We start from the raw sequence: 12,491 nt of genomic DNA, 5'->3' as shown, positions 1-12,491 counted from the left end.
ATCACTTTATATTGAAAGTCTGTTTTTGACAAGTACAGTATAATTTATATGCCTATGTCTAAGAACGATTTCCCTTAGAAGCAGGCCTTGAGACAAAAATTTGACTGTAGTAATTTTTTAAAGATTTTATTATTTGAGAGATACAGAGAGAGTGAGAGAGAGCAAGAGAGCACTAGTGAGGTGAGGGGCAGAAAGAGAAGCCGACTCACAACTCAGCAGCCCCCCCCCCCCCCGCCCCCAGCCCCGCCCCGGCCCCGGCCCCATGCAGAACTTGATCCTGGAACTTTTGGATCATGACCTGAGCCGAAGGCAGATGCTCAACCAAATGAGCCACCCAGGAGCACTTGACTGTAGTAATTTTGAGGAGGAATCTCAGAAAGTACCTAGGGAGGCTGAATGAGGAAGTAAGACATGGAAAGGAAAAAAGCCAGTAAAAGATATACTGTCAACATGCTTATGGCTGTGGGCAACCGAAGGTCAGTCTTGCTGGAAAACTGGTACACAATATAGAATATACCTCACAGTTATCTCATCATAGGACTGGTTCAGGGGACTCTCTTAGCAACTATAACATCCTATAAAATCTCTTCATTATCAATTTAAGTTTAAAACTCCAGCTCTCTAGTCTGTTTCTCCTATTAGGTTGTAAATGTCTTAAAGTCAAGGATTAGGTTTTGATCATTGTTTTATCTCCATTTTGGATCCTGGCTTATATCAACCCTCAGTATATCATTGTAATTTAGGTGAATGAATGAATAGGAGAGATCTCTTCACATCTTATGTGTGGTAATAGTTTGAACTCACAGAGAGAAATTATTGAAAGCATTTTTATGCAGGAAAGCCTTATTTGCATAGGATCAGTCTTGCATCTGTGTCTGCCTTTTTTCTGAATAGATTGTATAGAGCTGTCATACATCGCTCGCTATTGATTGCTTAGAGGGGATTGCTCTGAATGCAATTCTTATTTAATTTATAACCTAGTGATATGTGCAATGTCTCATCTTATGTTTGAAAAATAATTTGCCTTCTTGGGAATATCAGTTGCATTCTGAGTTGTGTTGTTGGGTATGATGGTTTGCATAAGTAGGTTCAAGATATTGATATAGTGAAGCACCATAATCTGGGTCTTTGGCTTTGTTGGAATAGGTCTACATGATTATAACAATGTATGTTGAATTACTTTAGCACTCTTTTCCAGACTTGTGCATTCTGTGTAAAAGCATCTATTTCACAATACTTCCTCGGAAATCACTTACAGATCTTTTTTATACGCTATTATAATTTTTTAGACATTCTGTGTTATCCTAAAATGAATTTCAGATTTTTTTCTAGCATTTAATGTCTAGTATTTCATGATATAATCTTGATGCTTTTGCCAACTCTTTTCATCATATTTAAAAGCAACAAAGTCTACTTGTTTTATAGATATTGCTACAAATAAATTCTGAAATTAAGTAAATGATAATAAAGGGACAGAATAAAAAAGGAAGTGTTTATATTTGTATATTCAGAATATGTATTTAAAATATTTAATTTTATTTTCCAAGATAGTTAGTTTTGTTGGCTTTAATTATATTGTCATGTTTTTCCAAGCTGTAAGGCGACTTTGATTGCAGATTCACAGCAATTTTTAATATATCTTATTGAGATCATAGTAAAATAAAGTCTTGAAACGACTGGGAAAATATTTTAAGTAATGTTTTGAATATTCTAGTGCATTTCTATACATCTTGGTAGATCTACACATACATCAAAGCATGCTGTGGTTTGTTTCCTCATCGAGACTAAATAGTAGCCTGTGTCCTGGCAAAAGCTGAAGCACTAGATGTTTTTACATTTAAATTGAAACCATTTCTAGGGTTCCACTCTATTTTTTGTTTTCAAGTTATTCATATCAAAAAATTCACTGAATTTAATAATTGATTGAAATTTTACTCTATTTTAGTTTTGAAGTAACTCAAAGATTTCACAAACAAGTGAATTTGTCATCCTCAAAAAAATTTGGGCAACTTGCTGAACTAAGAAGTAAATGAAATTTGAAACCAGATTCCTGTCCTTGTGCAGCTTATAAATTAATTAAATAAATCAAAAATATGCAAAAATAACAGTTACACATAGTAAATTGCTTTTAACTATGCCAAAAGTTAAAGCCCACGTTCTTTTTGGTATCTCAGACTTTTTCATAATGAATAAAGCAACATGGGCTCTGCTTATAATTTCCACTAGAAATGTGATAATGTCTGGGTTCGGATCTTAAGGTAATGTTATTATGTGATTGTATCAGTATATGCTTATTTAAGATTACCTCTTCATTTATTTCATTGTAAAACGGTGTTTATCCCCATAGAGCTTAAATATCGCCCAGCCATTGAAACACACAACTCAAACTGATTAACTGAGCATAATTATTACAGAAGTTGGATTTCTAGAACTTCTCAGGAAAGCTCTCTAAACCTTAATTATGTTAAAAGTGAAAACAATTTTAACTCATAAAATTTGTTCTCATTATTATTAGTAATATTAGGAAAAGTTTATACCAACAATAACATGTCTCCATGGACTTCTTACCTAATATCTGAATTCCTGATACAAAAAGGATAAATAATTATTTCATTAAGAGCACATGTGAAGAGGATTATTAATGAATTTCAGGAATGAACTGAGTACAAGCTCTGATTGGAAAAGTATTAGACAAAGTCTAGTTTTCACAGATGTTTGATAACGGTGAGTAAAGAGCAGTAAAAGATATATTATCATTTTGCATTTGATATTGCTTTTTTTCCTCCTCTATCATCTCTAGTTGTAAGCACAAGATGTACCTGGAAAGGCTGCCAAACACCAGCATTATTATCCCATTTCATAATGAAGGTTGGACTTCACTCCTGCGTACTATCCACAGTATAATTAACCGAACTCCAGAGAGTCTGATAGCAGAAATCATCCTAGTAGATGACTTCAGTGATAGAGGTAAGATACAGTTAATATATTTTATTTGATTCTGTTATTACCTACATAATCATTACTGGCTTAAAAAAAAGTTGGAAAATTATTTTGATGTTTCTTTCTGATTCTATCTGGAAGGTGATTATGAAGTTTTGCCTCTGTTGTGCTTTCATAAAATGTTGGCCAAATGTAAAAGAAATGAATGAGAAGGTATTGGTGTTGTTTGGGAAACTATAAGACATTTGCATTACACTTTTGTTGTAAATTAGACAGGTGTTGGCAAAATGCCTCAAGTTCTTTCAGCTTCAGGACAAACATTGTAAAATATGTTATTGTAAGTACATATGAATGGGGAAATATTCCAGTATATTTATAAAATCTGTTCCTGTTTCTGAAAGGCATCTGCTCTATTATTTGCCTGTATGACCTATCTCTAAGTTGTGCTTGTGTTACTTCATAAATACCAGAAATTGTAAATAACACAAATATTTTTACTTAGCAATTCCAACTATTTTCCCTATCTGAACAATAACCAAAAAAGTCCAGTATGTATCAGAAAATTTGACAGAAGTTTTAATATTTCTACCATTCTGAAAAACATGATATGGTTTATAAGACAGGGAAATAAAATCATAGAAAGTTTCCTGAGATTAGGGCTTCACTAATCACCTTTGTTCTGAATGTGAGAATTGTTAATACTGTATAGAAAGTTAAGCTTCTCTCTTTTGGCTGATGTGAGTGAACAGGAGGTTCACTCCTGTTCTTTTTTCTAATGATGTTCATCTGTTTGGGAATGCAATGTTCTACCTTATATTTTATTGCATGAAGGAGCTCTGCTTAACTATACTGTATTTCTGTAAGAGAGAATGGCAGTAAAAGAGTTTAACTGCATGTTATCCTTTTGCATCTTGAACTCAAATGGGTTAACTGAAGTTTTGAAAATCTCATTTGCAACAAAAATGTCAGTTTCTTCATACTCTAAAAAATTCTATAAAAGTAAAACTGTTCAGTGTGTTAATCTTAAGTTTTCTTTAACAGAGTCCCAGACTTTAATGATATACTTCAAATACTTCATAGTTTACATGAAATTAACATGTTTTGAAATTTGTATGACCAAAATTAGGTTGTCTAACATTTCATTAAAATAGCAAACTACCAAAAAAATAAAAAATAAAAAATAAATAAAATAAAATAAAATAAAATAGCAAACTACCAAGTTGGCAATTTAGGTTGATTTCAAATAGTTTTTGCCTTAGGTAAAGGCAAATCGTGTTGCTTAGGTAGATATGCACTTAATACTACCCAATAATGCATCCAGTATCTAATGCTGGAATTTATTCCTTACAAATTTGTTTAAATAACACATTGATTTCTGTTCTATTCTAATTGAGGCTACTTATTTCAAAGTAATCACTATACCTCATACTAAAAATAAGTATTTAATGCGTTAAAGCTAAAACTTTAAACTTTGCTTTTAAATAAAAGAATGAAAAGAGGAAATAAAGATCTGGAGCTGCAAATCACCAAATGGTCTTTTGTGGTTGATTGCTACTAAGAGAAATGTTCTGTGGAGCATTTTCTACATAATTAACAGCAGACTTTGGACCTACAGATAATATAGTAGGAAACACTTGGTAGCAGAAAATTGTGGCTTACAGAGCATTTTTTTGCCGAAATTTTCTCAGAGACATTTTTCACTTGAACATCTTTAAAGAGGGAAAATATAGTGGCATCTACATTTGTCTTGACTTAAAATCATTGTCATCTTTTGTACAGTGGCAATTTTGATGGACTATCTTCCTGCATATGTTACATGGGAAGAAAGTGACAGAAGACTGTCAATGTAATTAGTGTAACAGAAGTACAACAAAGAAAAAAAGGATTATTTGGGATAGTAATGGTGATTTTGACTTTTCTTTTGGGCATTTTTAAGGATAACAATTATTTTTAATGTTTTAGTATATCTTTAATTTAGAGATTCTATTCCTATGAACTATCAAGTTGAAAGTATTATTTTATGAACATTAAACTTTCAAAAGGTTAAAATATTTTGAATATTACTTTTAATTATGTTAAACTGTTGATATATGGAAAAAATAAGCTTTGCAAGAAAAATGTGATAAAATATTTCTGTAATCTTTTAGAATATGTCATAATTCAAAAGTTGCATGGAATAGGAAAGATTATTCTTCCAAATTTTTATTTCAGATTGAAAAAATCTCATCTGACAAAATATGGGGGTTAGGTGGACCTAATTCAATCCTCCTTCCTGAATTATGAGAAATACAGAAGGTTAACATGAAGAACACAAGTTATAATTCCAACACCAACTATTAACTATATGATGTCAGGTTAACGAATTCTATTTCTCAGATTTTTTTTAATCAAAGTGAAGATAGTTTTTAGTTATCTAAGTAACTTCTTGTAAAGAGGTCAGAATGGAGAGCTGCCTTGAATGGTTGAATGAATTGTACACTGTAAAGGAGAGTAATTTCTCTCAAAAATTGATTTCTAGTCATCAAATATTCCCCTGCTGCTATAATAAAGCATGTCTATACTTCTTTGTGAGGATCCTCTCAATTTAATAAAATCTATTCCACAAGAATATCTATCTATCATCTATCTATCTATCTATCTATCTATCTATCTATCTATCTTTCTATCATCATTTATTGTCTCCAGAAGCAAAAAAAGGCAGAGGGCGTGTGAGGACAAATTATAGTAATTTATAGCACGTTAGAAAAGTTAAGATTGCTTTAACATTAAAAAAAATCAAATTCTACCATTAGGTAAGTAACTTACTAGATATGGAAGAAAAATTACATTCTAAAGGTTCATCAAAAGGAGAATAAAAAGATCATGTTACCTACTTATGTTACGTGAGGGGCCTTACATGAGTGTTTATCAAAATTCCTTTTAAGTTTATTTTCTCCCTTAGAAGGAAGATATCTTAGGACATCTCTTGTTTACAGAACCTCTGAGACAAAGACGATTTTGCTGCTCCTTTTTATTATGATATTATCTCTACACATGCTGTTAAAAGTTAATATATTTTAAAGTGTATTTATACATTTTTTGGACAACCCAGAAATTGTAAGCCTGCAACATGTAGGGCCTTTTTCACCAGTTCTTTAAAAATCAAACTAAGTAGGCCAGACAAAATTTAAAGTACAGGAAGATATGGGTTTTTGGCTTCCTTTAAGAAATTATATTTCTGAAATTTTATACTTTATATTTATTTTTAGAAATACATTCCAATTTCAAGTCTGTACATCTAAACACCTTTGCATTATAGCTTTTCTGGATATTCTGCAATGTCCTTTGGCCAAAGACAATACAGTTTTGACAAGGCTTAATCAAATATTATTGCCTTATATTTTATGTTCTTTAGGTCAATAGAATAGCTACATGTGCAAAGAAAAAAGAAAAAAAAGAAGAACCAACATGTTAGCTATCTTAGTAGCACAAGTTGAATATCACTTGGAATTCAGCGTTCCAAATAATGTTAGCCCTCTAGTAATTATCAAATTCTGTAGTAGTTGTTTTCATAGCAATAGAGAAAAAATACTAAAATATTTTATAATTATAGAATAATTTTAAATATTACAAAGTGATTTTTAAAAATCTTGAATAGGGTTGACCCATTTATCAAATACAAAACAAAACAAAACAAAACAAAACAAAAACAGGTGCATGCCATCTCCAGCAATTCTCAGTTTAGATACTCTTCCTAAAGCAGGCTCAGTAAACAGAATGTTGTTTTAGCCTCCTATCATAAGCCCTCTGTCTCCAGAAACATGACAGTATGGGCCTGCAGGTAAGTTTTCAACAACAACACTATGTTTTTGCTACCCAAAGCTTACCAAGGTTAGTGAATGTGATTATTTTTTCCCCAGCAAGCTCTCAGAAATACATTTAACAACTTAACTTGAGGCCTATAACAAGGCTTCATGATGACTTTAAAGCAGGACTAATCCTGGGCTTATCTCCAAATTCCAGACAACCTTAACAGCATCCACATGGAAAATGTTGAAATGTGTGAAATAAACTGGGGCTTAACCTCAGAGATAGGGCATATTTGAACCTGACAATTCACTAAACTTTGTGCGCTTAGATGAATGCAAGTTCACCTTAGGCTAGTCACAGAAGAGCTGCTGACACCCTTCCGTTGATGGAAGTATGGAGGTACAGCTCTGCACGCCCAAGACAGGTGCACACAGACTCACTCCCTCTTGTTCCTGCTTGTTCCAAACCCCCTGGTTAGGAAAGCTAGGAGTTGAGTATTTCAAGTTCAAAAAGAACTATTATGCTGCATGTACAAGTTAGGGGGAAAATCAGGGACTAGAAACCGTCCTCCCAACCCAGCAAAGAAGCAACTTTGAAGAAACCCAGTGTACTTTTCTGCCAACAGCATAAGTCCTTATTACTTATTGAGTAGTTCACGGACCAGCAGCAGCACCACATAGAAGGTTATTAGAAATGCAGAATCTCAGGCCCCATCCAGGTGTATCAGAATCTTTATTTCAACATGATCTTTGTATAATTTTTATGTAAATCAAAGTTTCAGAATAACTTTCATGTATTTCAAAATTGGGGTCGAAGTAATATGAGTAATGAATAATATGAATAATATGCATAAGTAGCATAATTTAGAAAATTTCCTGTTTTTTGTGTATATTGTTGTAAATACATGTTCCTACTTGGTTTTATTGTTTAGTGTGCAGTTGATATTAGATTCATAAATCTGTAAGGAAAGGCTGGGATGGAAATCCTACAGTATTATCTCTACAATATTTTAGATATTAAATTTACATTTATTATTACATTTCTTTGACAGATTTTAGCATTTCCACAGATTTGTAGACATTTGCTCTGCCTTCTGATGAATTCGTTTTATAGCACTCTATGTTTAGGTTATCACCATTATTCCCTCTCCTGTAAATTTTTCTCCTTTTTCTAACATTTTATAGGTCTATTTTGCTTGGAATCATTCAATGATTTCCATGCTAAGTTCAGGAAGTGGAAAAGAAATATATATCTATATACCTATAATATATATAGAAATATTTATATGGAAAAATATATATTATCAACCAATAGCACAGCAATTTCTTTAAAGATCCATACTACCATAAAAATTTCCAATTCCTTACATCGTTGAAAGTGTTTATTCATCTTTACAATGGTGGGAATATTTTAAATTACATCACAAATGGTAATGATGAGTCTTGAATTTGGTTCTATTTTACTCAAGTAGTCTCCAAGTATACATTAAGGAAAGTTTCCATAAGCAGACAAATCAGTTAGCATATGTTTTACAACTGTTCGAAGTTGGAAGATATCATCAGTGTGAAAAGGTCATAAAATAGATAAAGAATGGTAGTGCATTTCTATTTTATATGATAAAATACTAACACTAAAGTGCATATAAAGATTCTGAGATGACAGTCAACAAAAATGTTTTAGTGCTGGTATTCCATCAGATACACCACTAGACTATGAGACATGCAATTTTTATGTCTCAGATTTATTGAGAGTGAATCACTGTGATGACTCTTGTAATTGTGCAGATTTAATATTTATGTTTTAAATTCTAAGGATAATTGTACTTAAAAATACAATATTAAACACTAATAAGTGGCAGGAATTAAGAAAATGTAAAATACAACTGTATATTTTTTTATTTAGAAATTAAGCATCACTTGCTAAAGACTTCAAAGAACGCTATTCTGATTTCGGTTGATAAGTTTGGATATCATGTTGCATTATGGTGAAATGTATAGTTTTAATAAAATAGTTCCATTTACCAATTAGTTTAGCATCTGTGGTTGAAAGGGAGTCAAAACCCAGAGTGGCACCGTATCCTAGGGTCATAAATATGAATGTAAAGCAGTAGTGTGTTCTCAAGGTCAGAGGAAAATGAGCCTATAACCTACAAGAGTAAGTTTTGGAAGTTACAAAATACAAAATTAACTCGTAGAAGAATCATTTTGTACTCATAAAATATGAGCGTTGCCCATCAGTGGCAGAATGTGCTTTGATAGAATCTATCTCAGAAGGCAAGGCGTTTTGGGGATTTCTATCTCTACTTTTAAATTAAAAATCCAATTTCACATGGTGTACAAGTCTACGTAAACAGTGCATCTGACAAAGCTAATGGGATTTATGTATTTTTGTTGAGCCTTAATGTTTAAAGTAGCATTTTGTCGTGTCCTTTTTCTTCTATACTGCAAATGTGAATGATCTCTCCAGTTTTTAGGAATGTTACTGAGGATTATACACAGATTCATAGTTCTCCTGATACTACTAGAATCCTTTATTTATTCTAGTAGAAGCCTATATTAAGTAGGTGCCTATTTCAAATTAAAATAGAGGACTTTGAGATTCTCTAAAGGCATATGTTATTCTTAATGAACTGTTTTATGAATTAGCCTTTACAGCACTGGCCCTGGTAGGTTCAGAACACAGCAAAAGATTCATATGGGAATTCTATCTTTCTGTCCTCTAAAGAAAGTAATGATTAAACCTAAATTTGATTAAATTAATTTCAGTTTTAGTAGGATTTATATTTAATTTACACAGGTGTGCTTGTGGAAACTCCCATTCAAATAGATACTTTATGTAGTTAGTTTTAACAAAAGCTATTTAAAAATGTTCTGCTGTAGAATGTGAGAATATAGTGTGAGAGAGCATAGTCATCAGAATGAAAGGTTTCCACATTAATTTTGAGCACAAAAAAACAAGTATTTTGGACTATGTATAATAGAATGAAGAGGTATGACCTAAGTTTCATTGCCTGGTTGCACTGTATGCTAGAGATCTCATATAATATTAGAACAAATTTTACAGTTGAAAATTTTGATAATGCTTTCTTTTCCTTTGTCATTAAAGAATATTTTGTATACTTGAATGAAATAAACAAATTAAAATCACGGTATACCATACCATACCATACCATACCATACCATACCATACCATATTTATATTGTGAAATGTCTTGTAAAATGCCGCTATAGAGTAGTTAGTCAATTTGGGGCTTGTAAATACTTATAGTTGCTTTCTGAGTCTCCCCTTAGGCCTTTTTTAAAAATATTTTTATTTCAAAGAGATGATAAATCTCAGTTACCTGTCATGTTTCTATCATTTTGTTCTCTTGCAGTTTTGTTTTCTTCTTAAATATTAGTTTGAAGCATATGAAATTGTCATTTTTTGTAGGACATTAAGTGGCTGAGTGACAATTTTTACATATTTCATCCTTAATAACCAATCATCTTAATAACCAACCTATCTTTGGATTGAATAATTATTTAGGGCTCATGTTTGAAATCAGTGATTTTAAAGGTGAAGGCTGGTAACTTCTATCATCAGGTAGTGAACAAGTCCATCTGCTTTTTTGGGAAGAAAACTCCACATGGTTGAATTAATATGGGTTTGGCATAGAAAGAGATGCTTCTTTTCAAAGCAAACTGTTACAGCTCACCGATGTCACAAAGGCATGACTTCCTCAAGAAAAATAAATTGTGCAATTCATTTTATGGCAGGTTAAATCCCATTTATTTTCCTTGCAGACAGCTGTTTTGAGTAGGATGTCACTTGTATGAAACCATTTTATGGATGCTGGGCTTCAGATCTTGGGCAGACATAACTTTCTCTGATGAAATAAAAGGTTATGTTTTATGATTATTCCTCTTGTCAGCAAACTTCAGCTGATGAGTTTTAATAATACAGTGTTCAATATTTCAAGTAGCTCTTTTTGATATCTAAATATCCATCTGCTCTTAATTAAAAAAAAAACACTGCATTGATGCAATGCAAAAAACACAAATATTTTCTCTTGTCAACCTTAAAAATAAAATAGCCAGTTGCTTTACTAACAAAATGGGTTTATTTGGGAATAGCAGGAGAATTGCGATTCAGGACAGGAAAACTATGGTAAACCATAGGAAAAACTGAAGAGACAAAGGAAAAGTCAACCTTTATCAGGTTTTAGGAGGAAACTGAGGTGGGTTGTTTTAAACAAAAGTTTATTGCATAAAAACAAGAATTTGGGGTTGTAGTGGTATCTCATTGGCCGCAAGTGGTGATTTTTGTGCTGTTGCTGGAGCATTTAGAGATACTCCTTCTTTTTCTTAAAAACCAGAAATGAAATTCCTATGTGACAAATGTGCTCCCTTGTCAAGAGAATTCTTACTTTTCTTCTTCCTACTGGTTATGCAGCCTTAAACCAAAGATGTGTCCATGACAGCTCTCCCTTTGAGGGTGTTTGATTCCATTCTAAATGAGGTTTCCTTTACTCCTTTTCACACTCCTTTATTTTTAATTATAACATTTGCTTAGAAAATTATTAATCTTTCATCAGTCAAGGTCTTTGATAAGTTGACAGATTTTAAACATCAAATGCATGTGTGTTTATGAAACAAATTCTAATAAATATTAAATGTTTTATATCAGCTGAGGAACAATTCCACATTAGAATGATAGGATCTTTGAGATGAAGGAATTTGTAACTGACATGGTACATTTGTAACATTTTATAGATAAATGAATGAAGACTCAGAAGGATGACCTCCTGCATCACACACCAGGTCAATATTATATGCTTATATAAATGCTAGACAAAATTAATATGTACAAATTTCGTAGCTTAGCTATACAGGTTTTCTCTCCTCTGTAGTTTTCTCAGACATCTAATTCTGAGAAACTGGAACTGTTGTGCCCAAGATTACGTATCCGAGAGACCACCAAGGAGCTGTCACCAATGCAAACACACGAGGGTTTATTACAAGCTCGAGCTTGGGTCCAAGTATACCCGAGGCAGCAGAGCAGAGGCTTGGACCATGAGGTGGGTTCCAGCCTAGTTTTATGGACTGGTCTAGGGGACCTTCAGAGGGGGTGGAGGAATTTCTCAAGTTCTGTTTACATTCTGATATGGGGCTTTCAAGGGCATTAAGCTCTGTTCTCATTCTGATATGGGACTTCCTGCCACTGGCTTGAGCTCTGTTCTCATTCTAATATGGGGCTTAACTGAAGTAAGGTAAAGTTCAGCTCTTATTCACAGGGGCCTGAGATGGCTGTACTTGTGTTAATGCTGAACTTAAGGTAGAATGGCCTTAATTTTCTCGGCCTCCACAGAAGCATTCTGATAAATTATCTTTAATTTAATAAAACTGTACTACAATTATGTAGACACTCTAGATAATCGAATATAATTTATTACCCCCCCATTTTTTTTTTTGCCTTAGAATCAGGATCATAATAGAAATCATCACTTTACTGTGTACACACAAGTATTGGAACAGAGAATTCATGAGAATTCTTGAACATACAAATTCCAGTTTGCATAATGGCCTTCTAGACCTACAGGGGGCCAATCAGAACTTCCCTCCTGGAGAAAACAGTGTTTCCAACATTCTGAAAGTCTCAGAGAGTAGTCTAATGAGTCATAAAACATATCTGTGTTTTATGTAGCTTCATAGGCTGATGTAAAGTAGAATTTATTGAGATAAGGGAATGGGTTTTAGGCTGGCCTGCTGTAGGTCATCTGATTT

General features: G+C 32.8%; 1 protein-coding gene across 1 annotated transcript in view; it reads left to right on the top strand.

The window, feature by feature from the left end:
• The window catches only part of GALNTL6 (polypeptide N-acetylgalactosaminyltransferase like 6), a 1,153,240-nt gene that overhangs the window by 512,246 nt on the left and 628,503 nt on the right, over positions 1 to 12,491 (top strand). The window contains exon 6 of the mRNA XM_055299901.1: positions 2,801 to 2,967. Within this exon, the coding sequence (XP_055155876.1) occupies positions 2,801 to 2,967 (167 nt within the window). The remainder of the gene's footprint in view (positions 1 to 2,800; positions 2,968 to 12,491) is intronic.

This window comes from Nyctereutes procyonoides, unplaced genomic scaffold, assembly GCF_905146905.1.
Source record: "Nyctereutes procyonoides isolate TBG_1078 unplaced genomic scaffold, NYPRO_anot_genome, whole genome shotgun sequence".
Classification (NCBI taxonomy): Eukaryota; Metazoa; Chordata; class Mammalia; order Carnivora; family Canidae; genus Nyctereutes; species Nyctereutes procyonoides.
Note: the sequence above shows the minus strand (reverse complement) of the source record. Positions and strands in the feature narration are given on the sequence as shown.